This window comes from Hyla sarda, chromosome 2, assembly GCF_029499605.1.
Source record: "Hyla sarda isolate aHylSar1 chromosome 2, aHylSar1.hap1, whole genome shotgun sequence".
Taxonomy (NCBI): Eukaryota; Metazoa; Chordata; class Amphibia; order Anura; family Hylidae; genus Hyla; species Hyla sarda.
In genome coordinates, this window is record NC_079190.1 from 246,507,937 (window position 1) to 246,530,828 (window position 22,892).

The 22,892-nt window shown below is 45.8% G+C and overlaps 2 protein-coding genes across 23 annotated transcripts in view; one reads left to right on the forward strand and one right to left on the reverse strand.

Moving 5' to 3' along the window:
• Positions 1–5,138, reverse strand: part of LOC130355950 (uncharacterized) — a 133,969-nt gene extending 128,831 nt beyond the window's left edge. Inside the window, exon 1 of the mRNA XM_056556878.1 lies at positions 5,045–5,138. Within this exon, the coding sequence (XP_056412853.1) occupies positions 5,045–5,059 (15 nt within the window). The 5' untranslated portion in view covers positions 5,060–5,138. The remainder of the gene's footprint in view (positions 1–5,044) is intronic.
• The window catches only part of TEX14 (testis expressed 14, intercellular bridge forming factor), a 536,718-nt gene that overhangs the window by 292,946 nt on the left and 220,880 nt on the right, over positions 1–22,892 (forward strand). For all 22 annotated transcript variants that reach the window (XR_008888708.1, XM_056556863.1, XM_056556851.1 and 19 more), the window contains 4 exons: positions 5,097–5,220; positions 8,943–9,127; positions 9,808–9,953; positions 11,677–11,867. Coding sequence is in view for 21 of the 22 variants with exons in the window: in XM_056556863.1 (XP_056412838.1) it covers positions 5,097–5,220; positions 8,943–9,127; positions 9,808–9,953; positions 11,677–11,867 (646 nt within the window). In the remaining variant the exon portion in view is untranslated. The remainder of the gene's footprint in view (positions 1–5,096; positions 5,221–8,942; positions 9,128–9,807; positions 9,954–11,676; positions 11,868–22,892) is intronic.

The following is a 22,892-nucleotide window of genomic DNA, read 5'->3' on the forward strand; positions in this document are numbered from 1 at the left end:
GCCGCAGCAGGGAGCTCATTATTGTGACTGTTGGCGGGCATCCGCAGCTCGTAATATGCTGCGGATGTGCACCGTGTGATCCTACACATTATACATTTTTATTTTTTACTATATTTATTTAATAAATGTGTTTTTATTTTTTTAAACTTTTTACACTTTTTTTTACACTTTTTTATTTATTTTTTCACATTTTTTTTTATACTTCTTGTATTTATACACTTTTATTTATTTAATTTTTTCCCTTTTTAATGCTTTGGAATACTTAGTATTCCAAAGCATTGCAGATATATGCTGCCTGCTAGTTTTACACTAGCAGGCAGCATATGAGGACGGGCCTCTGGCATGTCCTCACAGGCAATAACCGGGGCAGACCTGGGGGTCCTTGTAAAGACCCCCTGCTGCCCAGGTAAGCAGCAGCACCCCGCTATCATTGCGGGGTGCTACAGGAGAGAGACAGTGGGAGCCCCCTCTCTCTGTCAAAACTCCTTACAGTTCGCGGTCGCTTCCGACCGCTGCTGTAAGGGTTAAACTGCCGGGACCGAAGTTGTCTTCGGTCCCGGCAGTGCGGCAGGTCCCCGCCCGCCGGGGATCGCACACAGCACCCTGCGATCGCGCTGCAGGGTGCTGCAGGAGTGACAGAGGGAGCTCCCTCCCTCTGTCATAACACTTACAGCCTGCGGTAAGGGTTAAACTGCCGGCACTGAAGTGTTACACCATACATACAGTACATACACACACATCATACATACACCATACATACAGTACATACACACACATCATACATACACCATACATACAGTACATACACACACATCATACATACACCATACATACAGTACATACACACACATCATACAGTACATACACACACATCATACATACACCATACATACAGTACATACACACACATCATACATACACCATACATACAGTACATACACACACACATCATACATACACCATACATACAGTACATACACACACATCATACATACACCATACATACAGTACATACACACACACACATCATACATACACCATACATACAGTACATACACACACACACACACATCATACATACACCATACATACAGTACATACACACACATCATACATACACCATACATACAGTACATACACACACATCATACATACACCATACATACAGTACATACACACACATCATACATACACCATACATACAGTACATACACACACATCATACAGTACATACACACACATCATACATACACCATACATACAGTACATACACACACACATCATACATACACCATACATACAGTACATACACACACACATCATACATACACCATACATACAGTACATACACACACACATCATACATACACCATACATACAGTACATACACACACATCATACATACACCATACATACAGTACATACACACACACACATCATACATACACCATACATACAGTACATACACACACACACACATCATACATACACCATACATACAGTACATACACACACACACACACATCATACATACACCATACATACAGTACATACACACACACACATCTCATACATACACCATACATACAGTACATACACACACACATCATACATACACCATACATACAGTACATACACACACACACATCATACATACACCATACATACAGTACATACACACACACACATCATACATACACCATACATACAGTACATACACACACACACACACATCATACATACACCATACATACAGTACATACACACACACACACATCATACATACACCATACATACAGTACATACACACACACACACATCTCATACATACACCATACATACAGTACATACACACACACATCATACATACACCATACATACAGTACATACACACACACACATCATACATACACCATACATACAGTACATACACACACACACATCATACATACACCATACATACAGTACATACACACACACACATCATACATACACCATACATACAGTACATACACACACATCATACATACACCATACATACAGTACATACACACACATCATACATACACCATACATACAGTACATACACACACATCATACATACACCATACATACAGTACATACACACACATCATACATACACCATACATACAGTACATACACACACATCATACATACACCATACATACAGTACATACACACACATCATACATACACCATACATACAGTACATACACACACATCATACATACACCATACATACAGTACATACACACACATCATACATACACCATACATACAGTACATACACACACATCATACATACACCATACATACAGTACATACACACACATCATACATACACCATACATACAGTACATACACACACATCATACATACACCATACATACAGTACATACACACACATAATACATACACCATACATACTGTTAGGATTCGGCTAGCTGGATGTGGATCCTCTGCGTCAGCGAGGGATTGGCGTGTACCGTGTCGGTGGACCTACTGGTTTTCACCAGAGCCCGCCGCAAAGCGGGATGGTCTTGCTGCGGCGGTAGCAACCAGGTCGTATCCACCGGCAATGGCTTAACCTCGCTGACTGCTGAGAAGGCGTAGGACAGAAGGACTAGGTAGAGGCAAGGTCAGACGTAGCAGAAGGTCGGGGCAGGCGGCAAGGTTTGTAGTCAAAGAGGATAGCAGGAGATCTGGAACACAGGCTTTGGACAACACTAAACGCTTTCACTGGCACAAGGCAACAAGATCCGGTAAGGAAGTGCAGGGGAAGTGAGGTAATATACACAGGGAGCAGGTGGAAGCTAATTAGGCTGATTGGGCCAGGCACCAATCATTGGTGCACTGGCCCTTTAAATCTTAGAGAGCTGGCGCGCACGCGCCCTAAGGAGCGGAGCCGCGCGTGCCAGGACATGACAGCCGGAGGCCGGGACAGGTGAGTGAATTGGGATGCGATTCGCGAGCGGGCGCGTCCCGCTATGCGAATCGCATCCCCGCCGGCAGTGTCAGTGCAGCGCTCCCGGTCAGCGAGTCTGACCGGGGCGCTGCAGAGAGAGAGAGACGCCGCGAGCGCTCCGGGGAGGAGCAGGGACCCGGAGCGCTCGGCGTAACACATACAGTACATACACACATCATACATACACACTCTGCCTCCGGACCCGACATTAACATCGACTCTCCCCCCCTCTCCGGACCCAAAATTAAGCCCCAGCAACCCGACCACCTGGCCACCCCCGCCGCTCCACCGGACCCCAAATTAATGTGGTCAGGGGCCCGGTCGCGATGGCGACCTTTGCGACCTCTATAGCTACGCCACTCGTTGCAGTATAGAGGTAAGGAAACAGTACTTCTCAAATCAAAGTTCAGTGTTCAGTGTTGCAAACAGCAAATACAGTCTTAATTGCAGTTCAAAGAAAAAGTAACAAAGTCCACCTGCGTTCCTTAGGTGTTAGCTCACACCTGAGTCCATGCCATACGGCAATAAGCAAGTTTTTTCCAGGCCTCCAGGCAGGCTGCTCACCAGCTTCCAAACTTTTAGCAAGCGCAGGGAAGATTTCACCTCACCACTCTGGCAGAGTGAGCCCCAACATGCAAATCCCTCGCAGCTGGTGAATCAAGCTGCCTTTAAGGCCAACAAAAGGTGGCCTGGATTGTGGGGAATGGCCCCCACCCCACACTTGACCATTCCCAGTAAGAGCCGGATTGGCCTTCCAGCCATACTGCAGCCACTGTGTGAATCTGCCAGTGTCAAACCGGCTCTTACTTCACCAAGGCCAGGAGCCTTGGTGACACATATCGACGTCCACTATTATCCCCTTCACCTTCTTACACTGCACACAGACACATATTGATAAATCTCCTCCTTTGTGTTTAAACATGTCACTGATGTTGCTTGTTTGCCCACCAGATGTGAACAGTGCCAGTGGCTGTGGCAGGCCTTTCTGGTGGGTAATCAAGTATGAGCAGCAGTTGAGCCACACGGTGAATAGGCTGGCTACATGGTGTCTGAATTTACATTACAGTAACCAGGCCCCTGGGAGCTGGCTGCTTTAGTAGGAAGAGGACACAGTATAAAAGTGGGGTCAGAAGATGGGAGAGTGAGGTGGAACCAACACTTTCATTAGTCTGACATCGATGCCAACCGCCCAGAAAGATGAGGATGCAGCGTTGATAAAATATAGTATATTTTATTCCAAATAGCCTTCAAACAGACGTGTTTCGGGTCTGTGACCCTTTCCCGATGTACAACAGGCTTATAACAGGCAAAGGTTTGTTTGAAGGCTATTTGGAATAAAATATCTTATATTTTACCAACACTGCATCATAATCTTTCTGGGCGGTTGGAGCTGAAGTAAACCGTTTTTTGTGGAACACAGCACTTGGACACACTATCCCTTGGCCAGGAGACACCTAAATCTGATTGCCAGTCGGCTGCACCGCATTAACGCTGTCAGAGGTAGTTGTGTCCCTATACACAACTAAAGAAGGTGAGCACCATTTTACTCACTGTTTTCATAATCACTTTTCACACCTTTGCAAGAATATACAGTACTGCTCTATGAGAAGCTCTGCTTATTTTTTTTTTTTGCTTTTTTCTTTGCTTTTTTTTTTTCTCTTTAGTATTATCGATGTCATGTAAAGCAGAGCACAACTCTGTCATAAAACCATCTTTTCTTTAAAAGGACCTGATAGAGAACATTGGAAACCTTGCTATGCATCTGTGGGCATGGTGTTTTTGATGTTCTAATTAAAGACTTTTATACAAAATAGACTGGATATGGCAAAGAGGTATAAGTGTCGGTCAAGCTACTGGGACCCTTTCTGACTTTAAGTACTATATTGGCTGAGAAGACCCAGATGTCAGTTCTATATAAATAATGTAAAATGAATCATTTACTATAACGATCTCTGACAGTTCATTACTGAATATTGTTAGTGCATAATATCTTTTTCAACTTCAGTTCAGTTTCTGCTCCTGTTATGTAATATTAGGTTTGCTGTAAAACTGGCTTACCAAGATGGTGTGCATTGTGTTAATGCAGTTTCTTGATTCTTCTGCTTTACAGTTATGTGCAACATCCTCTCATCCTTCAGCTGTTAGCACTGTCTAAATCACCTACCCTGGAAAGAAAACAACTCGTGTTTGAAAGGGTACCATTTGGCTCGTTTTACAGCATTATACATGAAAGGGTAATTTCATGCAATTTGTACTTGAGATGTGTGGCTTATTTTTCTTCTTTTTGATCACTGATAAATCAGCAGTCATGTTCTTAGATATAGATCTTCTAGTGAATAATTTACCATTTTTTAAAATTTATGTTTAGTGATTTTCATTGCACTCATTGGTCACTGTCCCCATTGGGGTGCACAATTTCAATTCCAAAGACTTTGACATATGGGAGGAAACCGGAGCTCCCACAGGAAGCTCATGCAAACATGGGAAAAACATAAAAAAGTCATGCAGTTTTTGTCCTTGATCAGACTCTAGTGCTGCAAGGTTCACTACTGAGAAATTAAATGGGCACTGTCAGATACAAAAATAGTTTTGCAATTGCTTTCATTAGAGAATTTTCAGTATTTCATACTGAAAAAGCCAGTCAAACAATTGGTCTCCAGTAAAAAGGGAGTTTGCAGGAATTTTGCCGACACATTCTATGTTTCTAACACTGGATAAAAGATATTGTATGTGCACGCTTCACTAGGCCCAGTCCAAAAGGTCCATTGTAGTCACTACACAAAACCAGTAAAAAGGCAACACAACCTGAATGTGAGTCCCCTTATTTTTTTTCACTTCTTGTAACATTTAGGTTATGGCAACGTCCCTCAAGCAATACATACAGTGTGGAAATATATACTTCACAGTGTATGTGTATATATAGATATATATATATATATATAGCGGGTTTTTGTGAGCGCCCCCTAGTGTCTCTGGGGTCCCTTACCCTAGTTACCTCACTATGCCCGACAGGCGGATCCTGAGCCTCAGCTATCTGGGAGCTGTGGTACATGTCTGCGGTAGTGACTCCACCCAGTGGAGCATCCGGGGTAGGGATGTGGGGTCCCACTGGGAACATACTCCATACACTGAAACTGACACAGCCTAACTGGAACTAACTTTATATAGTAAGTAGCAAATGAACAAACATACATAGGATGATACAATAGTGTAACATCGATAACAATGCAATGTGGATTTTCCTTACCCACCCACTAGCACACCTGCGGCCCACCCCCTCATCTTTACCCAAATGGCTGTTGTTGCACATAGGAATGTTGGGGCCCTTATAACTCCTGCTCCGCAGCTTCACTGAAGCAGCCTGAGCTGTGTAATATCCACCACTAGACCTCAGAGTGTTTGCTTTGAATAAGGAGACAGGTGCCCTGTAGTGGAACAGGGAAGAGGCTTTAACTTACCCTCACAACACCATTACCAGGTCAGTCCAGCAGCAGTCTCCTCTCTGCATTCACCAGACTTAGTGTTTTTCTTCTCCAGCTCTGCCAGCAGGCCTCTCTCTCAGCTGGTGTGGTTCTGTGTGAAGCAAGTTCTCTCAGCTAGGTGCTGTCTCTGTGGTGCAGTCTCACAGCTAGAAGCATATTCTTTCTCTGACTGGGCTTGTGGTAGTCTGAGAAAATCCTCAGGGCACAGAACCTGTTCAAATGGGCACCTGGGGCAGTACCTGCTGTGGGCATGAATGACAGTTCTCAGGGGCAAGCCCTCCTAAACAGCTATCCATACAAGGTCATTGTGCCCTGGAGTGGGCTCTACTGAATCTTTTTTTTTTTGTGGACAGTCTTTGGTTTCCACATGTCAGGCTTAAGTCCCTCTAGCTGGTATTTCCCCACAAACTTGAGAACTTTCTGGTAGTACCATGGGGGTTCCCAGTTGTAATGATAGTTGTCCCACTTTTCTTATCCCAGCCTCCTCCAGGTGAGGCAGGAGAAAGAAACAAGACAGGGATAGACATACCGCACCATCTGTTGTTGTCAGCGTCCTGCCAACTGTGTCACAAACAAAAAAGGCTGAAAAGAGTGGGGATATCTGGAACTCCTTTCCCACCCTTGTATGGCTCCGTGTACATGACTGTCCATTTTATTCTGTTTAGTTTGTTTATACACAAATCTTGTACATTTTACATAGTAAATATCTCACAAAAGAAAACAGTTCCGTTGCTTGTGGGATTTCAAGAGGGAAATTTATCAAGCTGTCCTATACAAAGATTCCCTTTGTTGCACAGAGCAACCACTCAGAGTTCAGGTATCATTTCTCATATTGCTCTAGTTAAATGAAAGCTGAGCTGAGAATCTTAAGAACTTGTCCACACTTTAGACATTTTGCTTGGAAATTCAAAAAGGAACCTCTGAGCTGGTTCTGCTTGCAGCAGTCTCCCATTGATCTCCCATTAATGGGAGGTTGCTTCTCAGTTTACCGGTTGGAAGTTTTATAGTGAAACTTATGACAAGGAATATGATTTAAATTCTGGGCAGCGTGGATCCACTGAGAAAATTTATCGAGGAAATACCTAATTTCCTCATTGTAAACATAACCTAAACAGTACAGTGGTAGTTGAGAATATTAGTTGAGACAACCTTCTGCAATAATGGGAAAAGGTCTGTAACCTGTAAGTTGCACAGTTCTGCAATGACCACGTAGCACAAAATGGTGATCGGAACTAGCCGGCTGTTGTTATCAGCAGCTGGGATCTCATGGATATTGGCAAACATCAGTGATCTCACTGATGTTCGCCATTAACCCTTCAGATGCCCTGACATCCGAAAATCATGGTCAAAACTATAAGTGAAAATTTACTAGAACTTTGATATGCAAATTCTCAAACTAGTGTATGATTTCAAATACAGTTTACTTATTTTTTTCGAAAATACATGCCCAATGAGTTACTTAAAAGATTTTGTGCAATTCTGTAGTAAAAATCCACAGAATTTGCTACTGTAGGAGCCCACAGTATCTGAAACTGCCTGAATGATTTAAATGAAAAGCCCTGACTCAACGGTGTATTGGTACTTATATACTATATTTATAAACTAAATGCAAAGTAATTATGGTCATGGTCCCTTGGTCATGGAGAGCTTTTCCTGGTGAGTGTAATGAGTCAATCTGGTTCCAATTCCAATTTTTCTGATAAAATTCTTCTAATTATGCTAATGCTTATTGCATTTCTGGGGATGCCTGGGCTTAGACTAAAAGCCAGACACATTTAGTCTGTGTCCACACTTACCCAGACTAATTACCCAGTTAGTCTGTTCAATCTCTGTTTGTGTTAAAGGGGTATTCCGGGCAAAAACATCTTATCCCCTATCGAAAGGATAGGGGATAAGATGTCTGATCGCGGGGGGGCCCGCCGCTGGGACCCCCCCGCGATCTCCCTGCAGCAGCCCGCATTCTATGCGTAGCTGCGTCTGAAGTTTCGGAAACTGCCAGGCTTTCGAGACGGGGACGTGACGTCACGCCACGCTCCCTCCATTCATTAAGTTCTTCTGCACTAGCTCCTGTATATTTTGATTCAGCTTGTCTGACTAAACTTTTGTCAGTTTATTCCCTGTAATTTGTATCTTGTGCTTTTCCTGTTAACCCTTTGTATCCTAACCTGCTTTTTTGACGTCTGTACAGTGTTTTGTTTATTGCTTTGTACCTTTTTATACCCCTGCAATTACTCAGAACAGGGACCTCCATACAGTTGGTGATCCTTTGCTTAGGAAGGATACTAAAGCTGGCAAGGAGGGAAGGTGGCTGTGGTTGGCTGCACTTATTCCTTCTCTACAGAGGACAAATTGTGATCAGTACTGTGTAGTACTTCTTGTTGATATCACACTAGCAGAAATCCACGTTGCACCACTCCTAAATTAGTTGGCCGCTTTTCTGTACTGTTAATCTTCATATTTTATGACATTTTCAGCGTTCAGAATTCCCAGCATTGGACATGAAAACAATAATCCTCATACTCCTTCAGATGATTGAGGCTCTTCTGTTTCTTCATTGGCGTGGATTCATCCATCGCTCTTTTTCTTCGCATGCCATTCAGATTCTCTCAGTAGACACAAGCAGAGCCAAGATAAGCAACTTTGAATATATGGTAGAAAGGTAAAGAATATTTCTTTTGCTTACATACTTACATGTTTTGTTGTAGTATCGGCTCTTCTAGAAATGAATGGAGCACGTTTCGTCTGTAGCATGCGCTCCATTTATTTCTATGAAATGAATGAATATAGTGCGTGTTGTCTGCAGCACACACTCTCTCTCTTAAACCCTCTTATGAAGATCATGGGGGCTCGCAGTGGTCAGACAACCCACAATCAGAAACTTATCTCCTCTTCTGAAGATAGGTTTTTTCACATTGTTTTTCACAAGACAAGCCCTGTAAAGGTTGTGCACACCTATAAGTGCATTTTGTTTATATTTTTTGCTTTGTGCTTATTATAAAAAAACAAATATTTTGCCATAGGTCTTTAATAAAAATGTTGCCTATTTTCTGTTCTACAGCCTCTGCAGTGTCCTGTTATTAGTAAAGCAGAGAGGATAGATTGAAGAGTCCCTTTTTAGTTCCTTATCTCACCTCTCCTGAGCGAACTTCTAAGCTGACTTATAAGCAAGTGAACTGTTAACTTTGATGCTTTCAGAACACAGTTTAGATGTTCCGTCAGGAAACCTCTGGAGAAAAATATTTTGTACCATAATAAGTACAAAGCAAGAATACAAACAATGCATTCAAAGGTGTCTATATCATTAAAGGTATTTTTTTTAACGTTTATGTTGTCTTTTAGAAAAGATAAGATGTGTGATGGTATCATCATTCCTATACCTGCACAGCTGTATCGCTGGTCATCTCCTGAGGTAGTTGCAGGAAAAACTGGTACCATAAAGTCTGATATTTACAGTTTTTGTGCCGTGATGCAAGAAAGTTTAACAGGTAAATGGTACATGTATTTCCTAGAGACATTTATAAACTTTATAACGTTATATAAAATAATGCAGCATAAGGTTAGAACTAAACACAGAGGGGTAGATTTAGCAATGAAAAGCTATGTGCTATAAAAAATTGAAAAACATGGTCTTAAAGCGTACCCGTCAGATCACTCAAAAAAACTAAACTGTTATATGTTGCTCAGTATCTCATCCTGATCATGTACATGTACTTTGTATGTGTCTGTGACCTACATTTCTCTCAGAATTACCTTTATTTCTAAAATACCTTAATTTTATCCCCCAGAAGCAGGGGGGCGGGTACTCACTGTGATAACCACTCCCCCTCCATCTCCTCAGTCTAGTGCTTCCCAACCAGGGTGCCTCCAGCTGTTGCAAAACTAAAACTCCCAGCATGCCTGCACAGACAAATGATGTGTGGGCATGCTGGGAGCTGTAGTTTTGCAACAGCTGGAGGTAGTCCCCCTTTTATCTCTCTCACACACACACAGGCTTCATATATTCTTACACATACACATTAGATAGACACACTGATATACACACATACACATATATCCACACACACACACACACACATGCTTGGACACTTACGTTTTCATCTGCAATGCATGTTTCTGCCTCTCTCATTGATGTCTGCTGTGTGAGAGCCGGCAGCAGGCTTCCTGCCCCTCCCCCTCCGCTTCTCTTCACATGAGTCTCTGTAGTGTGTACAGCCCCTCCCCCCTCCAAAACGTCCTGGAGTCCAGGACGAAGCAGTGTTCACAGAATCACTGAATGCATTTCAGGAGGCAGAGGGGCAGTGATTTGACTAGCTTTTTTTTACTATGAAATACTGAAAATTTTCTAATTAAAGCAATTGTAAAACCTATTGTTTTTGCATTCTTTATGACATATCAAAAGTTTTTATATCTGACAGTGCCCATTTAAGGACACACAAGACTTGTATTAACTATAAATACACACATTGCTACCTCTGGTGGACATAAAACTGTGAACAACATTTTTATTTATTTATTTTACTTGTTTTGCACAAAAATAGTTTTGTTTTGGCTATTATGTACATGATGCACCAAAATGTGTGCCACTTTTCATTCAGCCTGTTATTTGGACTGAAAGCAGGAATCATTGACATCATATTTTGGTGTATATTTTGCCGCATTGTGTAAGTTTAACTTGGTAGATTAACAGCTTTTGGTGCAGATGTGCCAAAAATGTGCCAAAGATAAGCAAAAATGCGCCAAAGATAGGCAAAAATGCACAATAGACGTGCATCGCTTTCATTTAAAGGAAGCTATAGGCGGGACTGAGACCCAGAATGCTCTACATTGTTTTATTTATTCCCCCAATTTGTTCAACAGGTACGCATATTGTAAGTGGGATGTTTTGTGGTCTTGTTCTACAGACTTTTCTCTGTTTATCTACAGTTGGTCTGAGGACATGGACCATCACTGATGTAAACCATTTTGACATTATTCAAATATTTCATATGTTTACTTGAAATCACCCATTTATAGATAGAACAGTCAATTGATTTCATGGGTATATTACACAATTGTGTTTATGTTGTGGTCTTTCTGGAAAATTTAAGTTTCATTTGTGATACATAAATAAATCCTTATGATGAAAAAATCTTTCTTTGTAGAGTATGTGTTTTATTTTTATTTTTTTTCATTTCCTAGTAACATACAGATAATTTTAATCTTTTTCAGACTCTCTACCATGGAGTGGGGTAGATGATAATACAGTTAAGGATGCCATGGCTTCAGGACATTACTTAACTGTTGATTCCAATCTTTCTGAACCCTGTTATACAATAGTTACCACTGGGATTCAGCCTAGACCCCAGGAACGCATAACACATCTTCAGGATATTTTATATTTACTGAAGAATAATTACAAGGTATCTGAATTATATAGTAACTCGAATAACCCCTTGTTGACTGTGTTTCATTTTACCATGGCAAACTTTACTTCACACATTTAGACACTGTCTTGAAAATGCTTGTCTGGACTTTCTTTTTTGTTTCCATCTGTCATATGTGGCCGGATTATATAATCGAATAAATAATTATAAAAAGAACCCTGTACATATAGCCCTCCTCCCCTTGTACAGAGGTCGCATCACCATTAATATTAATAGTTATTGAGCTGTTCAGTTAACAGCAAGAACTCTATTGGACTAAATACTGACTAGAGATGAGCGAATCGAAACTGACGAACCCAAATTTGTTACGTATTTCAGAAAATATTCGATTCGCAACAAATGCGAATATCGCCACGATTCTATCGTGCAAATCGATTAATTAAACTACATTTACTGCGGTGCATGCTCCAGGGCATCTAAAATGGTGGATCCACATGTCAGTACATGGGGCAACGAACGCTGGGAAGGCAATGCGGGAAGGGAAGTAGGCAGGATTTCCCTGAATCACATGCATGATGAGGTCTATCAGCAGCCAGTGACCCCTGTGATGTCACAGCCCTATATAATCGTCAGCCATCTTGCGGGCAGTCACTTTATTACAATACACTGCAGAAGGATCATAGGACGCAGAGCCTGTGTGTGTTACAACAGAGAAAAGCGCAGTCCAGCAACGTTTAACATCCTCCTAGTCACATGAGCGTTCTCATGGACGAAGAGCATTGTTTTTTTCACTGAAAAGGATTTTTACTGCAGCTGCAGGCATTAACCTCCCAGTCAATTTCTGCAGCATAGTATTGCAGAGAGAGAGGCAGATAGCTGTGTGTTGCCTAATACATTTCAACAAGCTCCTTCAACTTCATAAACCGTAGCAGAGGAGGCAGGAAAAAAATTTCAGTGCAATTCAGTGTCTTTGTTCCACAAAAAAATCATCTGCTGGTTATACTAGTCTGTAGACGGTATAATATAGAGCAGTCCATTCCTAATAGTCTTTGACAGAGTGCAATTTTGTGTTTAGTACACAGCTTTTTTTTTTGCTGCAGACCTGTTGTGTACTATCAGTGTTTTACAAAAATACATTTTTTTAAGGGTACTGTAACGCATTTTTCTGCCCTCATAGGTGCATACCGCATACATACATCTAAGTAATGTACTATTTTGTACCTGTTAATCTGTCAAGGGCCTACATACTGTCAAAGAACAGCCAAAAGTAATCACCGGTGTTACGCCTAGCGCTCCGGGTCCCCGCTCCTCCCCGGAGCGCTCACGGCGTCTTTCTCCCTGCAGCGCCCCGGTCAGTCCCGCTGACCGGGAGCGCTGCACTGTCATGGCCGTCGGGGATGCGATTCGCACAGCGGGACGCGCCCGCTCGCGAATCGCATCCCAGGTCACTTACCCGTCCCGGTCCCCTGCTGTCTTGTGCTGGCGGGCGCGGCTCCGCTCTCTAGGGCGCGCGCGCGCCAGCTCTCTGAGACTTAAAGGGCCAGTGCACCAATGATTGGTGCCTGGCCCAATTAGCTTAATTGGCTTCCATCTGCTCCCTGGCTATATCTGATCTCCTCCCTTGCACTCCCTTGCCGGATCTTGTTGCCTTGTGCCAGTGAAAGCGTTTAGTGTGTCCAAAGCCTGTGTACCTGAACTTCTGCTATCCTTCCTGACTACGAACCTTGCCGCCTGCCCCCGACCTTCTGCTACGTCCGACCTTGCTTTTGTCTACTCCCTTGTACCGCGCCTATCTTCAGCAATCAGAGAGGTTGAGCCGTTGCTAGTGGATACGACCTGGTTACTACCGCCGCAGCAAGACCATCCCGCTTTGCGGCGGGCTCTGGTGAACACCAGTAGTAGCTTAGAACCGGTCCACTAGCACGGTCCACGCCAATCCCTCTCTGGCACAGAGGATCCACCTCCTGCCAGCCGGCATCGTGACAGTAGATCCGGCCATGGATCCCGCTGAGGTGCCGCTGCCAAGTCTCGCTGACCTTACCACGGTGGTCGCTCAGCAATCGCAGCAAATTGCCCAACAAGGACAGCAGCTGTCGCAGTTGACCGCCACGTTACAGCAACTTCTGCCTCTGCTACAGCAGCAACCATCTCCTCCGCCAGCTCCTGCACCTCCTCCGCAGCGAGTGGCCGCTCCTAGCCTCCGCTTGTCCCTGCCGGACAAATTTGATGGGGACTCTAAACTCTGCCGTGGATTTTTGTCTCAGTGTTCCCTGCATATGGAGATGTTGTCGGACTTGTTTTCTACAGAACGGTCTAAGGTGGCGTTTGTAGTAAGCCTTCTTTCAGGAAAGGCCTTGTCTTGGGCCACACCGCTCTGGGACCGCAATGATCCTGCCACAGCCACAGTCCAGGCCTTCTTTGCTGAAGTCCGGAGTGTCTTCGAGGAGCCAGCCCGAGCTTCTTCTGCCGAGACTGCCCTGTTGAACCTGGTCCAGGGTAATTCTTCAGTGGGCGAGTACGCCATCCAATTTCGTACTCTTGCTTCCGAGTTATCATGGAATAATGAGGCTCTCTGCGCGACCTTTAAAAAAGGCCTATCCAGTCGCATCAAGGATGTGCTGGCCGCACAAGAGATTCCTGCCAACTTCCAAGAACTCATCCATTTGGCTACCCGCATTGACATGCGTTTTTCTGAGCGACACCAAGAGCTCCGCCAGGAAAAAGACTTAGATCTCTGGGCACCTCTCCCACAGCATCCTTTGCAGTCTACGCCTGGGCCTCCCGCCGAGGAGGCCATGCAAGTGGATCGGTCTCGCCTGACCCAGGAAGAGAGGAATCGCCGTAGGGAAGAAAATCTCTGTCTGTACTGTGCCAGTACCGAGCACTTCTTGGTGGATTGCCCTATCCGTCCTCCACGTCTGGGAAACGCACGCACGCACCCAGCTCACGTGGGTGTGGCGTCTCTTGGTTCCAAGTCTGCTTCTCCACGTCTCACGGTGCCCGTGCGGATTTCTCCTTCAGCCAACTCCTCCCTCTCAGCCGTGGCCTGCTTGGACTCTGGTGCCTCCGGGAATTTTATTCTGGAGTCTTTTGTGAATAAATTCCGCATCCCGGTGACCCGTCTCGTCAAGCCGCTCTACATTTCCGCGGTCAATGGAGCCAGACTGGATTGCACTGTGCGTTACCGCACAGAACCCCTCCTGATGTGTATCGGACCCCATCGCGAAGTGATTGAGCTCTTCGTCCTACCCAACTGTACCTCTGAGGTCCTCCTCGGTCTGCCATGGCTCCGGCTTCATTCCCCCACCCTTGATTGGACCACCGGGGAGATCAAGAACTGGGACTCTGCCTGCCATAGGAAGTGCCTCTCCCCCCCTCCCAGTCCCGTCAGGCAAGCCTCTGTGCCTCCTCATGGCTCCCATCCTTGTGTCACCCTGCCCCGTGCCAAGCTTCACCCTCTGCCCTCCCTCCCCATTCCAACTCCTGCTGTACTGCCTGCCGTTGAGGAAACCCTCCATTCTTTCCCGGTGTCCTCATCCCAGGGGAGGCAGTTACCGGACAAAAAAAAGGGGAGACCTAAGGGGGGGGGTACTGTTACGCCTAGCGCGCCGGGTCCCCGCTCCTCCCTGGAGCGCTCACGGCGTCTTTCTCCCTGCAGCGCCCCGGTCAGTCCCGCTGACCGGGAGCGCTGCACTGTCATGGCCGTCGGGGATGCGATTCGCACAGCGGGACGCGCCCGCTCGCGAATCGCATCCCAGGTCACTTACCCGTCCCGGTCCCCTGCTGTCTTGTGCTGGCGCGCGCGGCTCCGCTCTCTAGGGCGCGCGCGCGCCAGCTCTCTGAGACTTAAAGGGCCAGTGCACCAATGATTGGTGCCTGGCCCAATTAGCTTAATTGGCTTCCATCTGCTCCCTGGCTATATCTGATCTCCTCCCTTGCACTCCCTTGCCGGATCTTGTTGCCTTGTGCCAGTGAAAGCGTTTAGTGTGTCCAAAGCCTGTGTACCTGAACTTCTGCTATCCTTCCTGCCTACGAACCTTGCCGCCTGCCCCCGACCTTCTGCTACGTCCGACCTTGCTTTTGTCTACTCCCTTGTACCGCGCCTATCTTCAGCAGTCAGAGAGGTTGAGCCGTTGCTAGTGGATACGACCTGGTTACTACCGCCGCAGCAAGACCATCCCGCTTTGCGGCGGGCTCTGGTGAACACCAGTAGTAGCTTAGAACCGGTCCACTAGCACGGTCCACGCCAATCCCTCTCTGGCACAGAGGATCCACCTCCTGCCAGCCGGCATCGTGACAACCGGCTGGTGTTTTACAAAAATACAGAGTTTTTAGGCGCATTGTAGCGTATATTTCTGCCCTCATATGTGCATACCGCATACGTACATCTAAGTAGTTTACTATTTTGTACCTGTTAATCTGTCAAGGGCCTACATACTGTAAAAGTCCAGGCAAAAGCACTCATTGGCTGGCGTTGTATATTTTTTTAAGTGCACTGTAGAGCATTTTTCTGCCCTCATCAGTGCATACCACATCCCTACATCTAAGTAGTGTACTATCTTGTTCCTGTTAATCTCTCAAGGACCTAGATACTGTGAAAGGCCAGCCAAAAGTGCACACCTTCTGCTGTTCTAGACAAATACTGTTTTAAGCGGAGTGAAGCGTATTGTACTCCCCACATATACGCACTAAGAATGTTAGGCAGAGAAGTGCCAGTACGTGCACAGAGGAGTGGCAGAGGCCTAAATCCTTCAGGCAGAGGTTGCAGAAGACTAGGGGCAAGTGGCAGCAGGAGTCACAGCGAGAGGCCTGTGCTCCCGTTGTCAGCTAGCAGTCGTGTCTTGACGAGCAACCCATCTGCTGTTGTCGATTGGTTAACACTTCATCACAAGTGAAATCTGACACCCCCAGTCAACAGTCGGTGGGTTCCACAGACAAAACCCTCAGTTGGCATGGTCTGGTAGCAGTCCCTGTCCTCCCATTGCTTCTGTCCTATGCTCTTCCCTCACCTTCAGAAGTATCTTATGCTGTGGGTTCAGCTCCACTATTCACTGAGGACGAGCTAATAAAGGACAGTCAGCAGCTACTGCCCAGCCAAGAAGTGGAGGAGACATCCCCCGCTTCCTCCGCTAGGCGGGCAAGTAGTGATGAGGGGAGTGACGTGCGAGGCGTTGTTGCCAGGGTTCAGGGTCCTGAAGCAGACACTGTTGAGGAACCTGAAGAGGACATCAGTGACGTGCAGGCACTTGTTGATGATGATGAAGCCGATCGCAATTGAGCCAGGTGCAGAAGGGGCTTCATCATCATCATCAGGAGAAGAGAGTTGTCGGTTGCCCGTGAGGCAGAAGCTGAGCCAGCAAGGCGGTAGCATGGTTGGCAGTCAGCATGGTGGCAGAAGTGGAAAAAAGCCATCACCAATTTCTTGATGATCCAAGTGGATAGCGGTACTCCCCTGTGTAACTTCAATGTGAAACAGTGGCAGCTCATACGTAACACCTGTCGTTTGCTCAGGCCCTTTGAGGAAGCCACATTATTAGTAAGTCGCCAGGATAACGGGATGAACGATGTCATTCCACTGCTTCATTTCTTACAACACGTGTTGGAAACGATGGCTGGTCAGGGCACTGGAGATGTGGCACTTACATCTCATAGCCACATGAGCCCTGTGGGGCTGAACTGGAGGAGGAGGATGAGGGGGAGGGGCACAGTGGAGCACAGTTTAGGATTTGCCAAATGGGCGTTTTTTCTATTAATCAGACAGGAGAGGAGGAGCAGGAGCAGCCAGAGGAGCTAGAGGGTTATGAGCAAGGCGAGACAGAGGACCCAGACACACCGTGGCAGTATGCAGTGGAGATGGAGGCAGGGAGTCCCTCCAAGTCACTTGCACAAATGGCACGACGCATGCTCACCTGCTTGCGTAGAGACAGCCGAAATGTCACCATTCGGCAGCCGGTTGACTTCTGGATCTCCCCCTTATTGGACCCTCGCTACCGCCACAGAATAGGGGCCTTTTTTACACCCACTGAGAGGGAGGACAAAATGACCTACTACAGAGGCATGCTATGTAGTCAGTTGGCCGATGCTCTTGCAGGTTTGAATCGGGGGGCGCCCTGCGCTCACCTTCCACTGCCATGGCTGCTGGGGAGGGGTGGGGTGGCAGGAGCAGAACCAGCTCCATCAGCAGCAGCCTGAGTCTACAGTTGCTGATTAGTAGCTTTCTTCACCTGTATAGTGAAGCAACTCATCATCAGCAGGTAGACCTGGAGCAGGACCTGAACCAGCAGGTGGTGGCATACCTTGACATGCCCATGCCAACACACCTTGAAGATCCGCTGGACTTCTGGGCAGCCAAACTTGATTTGTGGCCTCAACTAGCAGAGTTTGCCCTGGAAAAGCTGTCCTGCCTTGCCAGTAGTGTGGCATCAGAGCGGGTGTTTTGTGCGGCGGGGGCCATGGTCACCCCCAAGGAGAACTCTTCTATCCACAAAAAATGTGGAGAGACTGACCTTTGTGAAGATGAATCAGGCATGGATCAGCCAGGCTTTCCAACCACCAATGCCTGATGCATGAAAGTAGATTGACCATGGTGCCACACCAACACTTCACAAATATGGATAGTGCTAAACAGATTTAAGGCGCTGCTCTCCAGTTACAAACATTCCTCTGCATCAGACCTTTTTTCACCCACCTTCGTCATCAGGTACTGGTATTGCCACCCACCGCACCATTCTGTCACCCGGTCACTTTCAGGACTCCTGATGCTGCTGTTGCCACCTCCAGGCTGTCTCCTTTAGCCACTATATGGTCTCTTCTCATGCTTCAGCCAACTCCAGGCTGTGTCATTCAGCCACTATATGGTCTCCTCCATCTTCAGCCACCTCCAGGCTGTGTCATTCATCCAATATATAATTTACTGATGCTTCAGCCAGTTCCAGTCTGTGTCATTCAGCAACTACATGGTTTAGTGATTCTGCTGGGCCTAGGACATTAACTGTATATGTTTATGGTAGCACTAGGTACCATACATCTTCAATAGAAATTTCTAAATTCATCTTTTTATTCTTAGAGATTGTGAGGCCCTATTGTCTCCTCATCTGCCACAAACTCCAGGCAGTCATTCAGCCACTATATGGTCTCATACTGATGACACCTCCAGGCTGTCTCATTCAGCCACTATATGGTCTCATGGTTCAGCCAACTCCAGGCTGTGCCATTCAGCCACTATATGGTCTCCTTGTACTGATGCCATCTCCAGGCTCTGTCATTGTGCTGCCATGTGACTCCTTGTTAGATTTGGTCCTTATTACCCACACGCCAGGGGCCCGGAACACTAAAACTTGGGAGTTAAAAGTTCAATTTCAAAAAAATTCCAAAGTTCAAAATAGCGTATTTTTGGTCACTTTGTATATTGTGAAAAAATTAATAAAAAGCGATCAAAAAGTCTGATTAATATAAACATGGTCCCGCTTCAGATCACTGCGCAAAAAATGAGCCCTCATACTGCCCCGTACGCAAGAAAATTGTAGGGGTCAGAAGATGACAATTTTAAACGTATATGTTTTCCTGCATGTAGTTATGATTTTTTCCAGAAGTACGACAAAATCAAACCTACCGTATATACTCGAGTATAAGCCGACCCGAGTATAAGCCGAGACCCCTAATTTCAACCCAAAATCCCAGGAAAAGTTATTGACTCGAGTATAAGCCTAGGGTGGGAAATACCTCATCCCCCCCTGTCATCATCCAGACCCGTCATTAACATCCTCATAATCATCCCCTTGTCATCATCCCACACATCCCCCCTTCATCATCCCCTTATCATCCCACACATCCCCCCTTCATCATCCCCTTGTCATCATCCCACACATCCCCCCTTCATCATCCCCTTGTCATCATCCCACACATCCCCCCTTCATCATCCCCTTATCATCCCCCCTTCATCATCCCCTTATCATCGCACACATCCCCCCTTCATCATCCCCTTATCATCCCACACATCCCCCCTTCATCATCCCCTTATCATCATCCCACACATCCCCCCTTCATCATCCCCTTGTCATCATCCCACACATCCCCCCTTCATCATCCCCTTATCATCCCCCCTTCATCATCCCCTTATCATCGCACACATCCCCCCTTCATCATCCCCTTATCATCCCACACATCCCCCCTTCATCATCCCCTTATCATCCCGCACATCCCCCCTTCATCATCCCCTTATCATCCCACACCCCCCCTTCATCATCCCCACCCCCCTTCATCATCCCCACACCCCCCCTTCATCATCCTCTTCTCATCATTCGCCCTCAGTGGTCTTCAACCTGCGGACCTCCAGAGGTTTCAAAACTACAACTCCCAGCAAGCCCGGGCAGCCATCGGCTGTCCGGGCTTGCTGGGAGTTGTAGTTTTGAAACCTCCGGAGGTCCGCAGGTTGAAGACCACTGCGGCCTTCAACATCATCCAGCCCCCTCTCACCCCCTTTAGTTCTGAGTACTCACCTCCGCTCGGCGCTGGTCCCGTCCTGCAGGGCTGTCCGGAGAGGAGGTGGTCCGGTGGGGAGGTGGTCCGGGCTGCTATCTTCACCGGGGGCGCCTCTTCTCCGCGCTTCCGGCCCGGAATAGAGGCGTTGCCTTGACAATGACGCAGGAGTACGTTGGCAATGAACGCACCTCTGCGTCGTTGTCACGGCAACGTGACTATTCTGAGGCCGGGCCCGAAGCGCTTAGAAGAGGCCTCCCCGGTGAAGATAGCAGCCCGGAACCAGTATCCCACCGGACCACCTCCTCACCGGACAGTCCTGCAGGACCGGACCAGCGCCGAGCGGAGGTGAGTACTCAGAACTAAAGGGGGTGAGAGGGGGCTGGATGATGTTGAAGGCCGCAGTGGTCTTCAACCTGCGGACCTCCGGAGGTTTCAAAACTACAACTCCCAGCAAGCCCGGACAGCCGATGGCTGCCCGGGCTTGCTGGGAGTTGTAGTTTTGAAACCTCTGGAGGTCCGCAGGTTGAAGACCACTGCGGGTGGGGGAGTTCACTCGATTATAAGCCGAGGGGGGTGTTTTCAGCACGAAAAATCGTGCTGAAAAACTCGGCTTATACTCGAGTATATACGGTATATAAGTAGGGTATCATTTTTATCGTTTGGACCTACAGAATAATGATAAGGTGTCAATTTTACCGAAAAATTTACTACGTAGAAACGGAAGCCCCCAAATGTTACAAAATGACGTTTTTTCTTCAATTTTGTCGCACGATGATTAATTTTTTCCATTTTAAGCCATCATATGTATTTTTAGGTGCAAAATTTAAAGGGTTATGATTTTTAAAAGGTATGGAGGAAAAAACGAAAGTGCAAAAACGGAAAAACCCTCCGTCCCCAAGGGGTTAATCTTAGGGATTGTGAAGTCCTAGTGTCTACTCATGCTGCTGCCAATTCCTGGCTGTGCCATTAAGACACTATATGGTCTCCTCATGCTTCAGCCAACTACAGGCTGTGTCACTCAGGCAATATATGGTTTACTGATGCTGCTGGGCCTGCGTCTGGGAATAAAACTTTTGCTATGGTAGCACTAGCTACCCAAAATTTTCGGTTTAAATTTCAGAATTCATCTTTTAATCTTAGGGATTGTGAAGTCCTAGAGTCTACTCATGCTGCTGCCAACTCCTGGCTTTGCCATTCAGACACTATATGGTCTCCTCATGCATCAACCAATTACAGGCTGTGTCATTCAGCCAATATATGGTTTACTGATGCCGCTGGTCCTTGGTCTGGACCTAAACATTTTTTATGGTAGCACTAACTACCATAAATCTTTCATTTGAATTTCAAAATTCATCTTTTAATCTTAGGGATTGTGAAGCCCTAGTGTCTACTCATGCTGCTGCCAGCTCCAGGATGTGTCATTCTGCCACTATATGGTCTCCTCATGCTGCCAAAACCTCCACGCTGTGTTGTTCAGCCACTATATGGTCTCCTCATGCTTCAGCCTCATTCAAGCTGTGTCATTCAACCACTATATGGTCTCCTCATGCTGTCAAACACCTCCACGCTTTATCATTCAGCCACTATATGGTCTCTTCATGCTGCCAACACCTCCACGCTGTGTCATTCAGCCACTATATGCTCTCCTCGTGCTGCCACCACTTCCACACTGCGTCATTTAGCCACTATATGGTCTCCTCATGCTGCCATCACTTCTACACTGTCATTTAGCCACTATATGGTCTCCTCATGCTGCCAAAACCTCCACGCTGTGTCATTTAGCCACTATATGGTCTCCTCATACTGATGCCACCCCCAGGCTCTGTCATTGTACTGCTCTGCGGCAGTGATTCTAAAAGCGATTCCTATAATCTGCATGTCATACTGAATAACAGTATTATTTCACTACCCCAACACACTTCATATGTGTGTTAGAACACAGCAAAGTTTTCTACACACCTATTGATGCTCTTTGTAGGCCAGAAATAGCCGTTTTTAATATGGATTCGCCGCAAATAAATTTGGATCGAAACTAATAATTTTTTTTTATTCGGCGAATTGGCAGAATCGAATTTTTCAAAAGTTCACTCATCTCTAATACTAACAAGAAAAAGGCATAAAAAAGGTGTATTTTTTATGAAAATGGTTGCCATATTAGTTCCTAGTGCCATGGCCATTTTTAATAAACAGAAAAATACCTAATATTGAACAACCTCTTTTACGTTAATCTTAAATTATCACTGTGGTAAATCCTCCCCTTTTTTTACTTTTATTTCACAGAACTTTTTATTGCATGTGCACATAGGGGGAGATTTCTCAAAACCTGTGCAAAAGAAAAGTTGCCCAATTGCCCATAGCAACCAATCAGATTGCTTCTTTCATTTTGCAGAGGCCTTGCTGAAAATGAATGAAGCGTGCTGATTGGTTGCTCTGGGCAACTGGGCAACTTTACCTCTGAACAGGTTTTGATAAATCACCCCTATATAGCAGATTGACAGGTATCATTGTAGGTGTAAGTGAAGCATTTTTCTACACCTTATTTTTTTTTTCGTGTGTACTGGTAATGTGTAAGAGCACCAA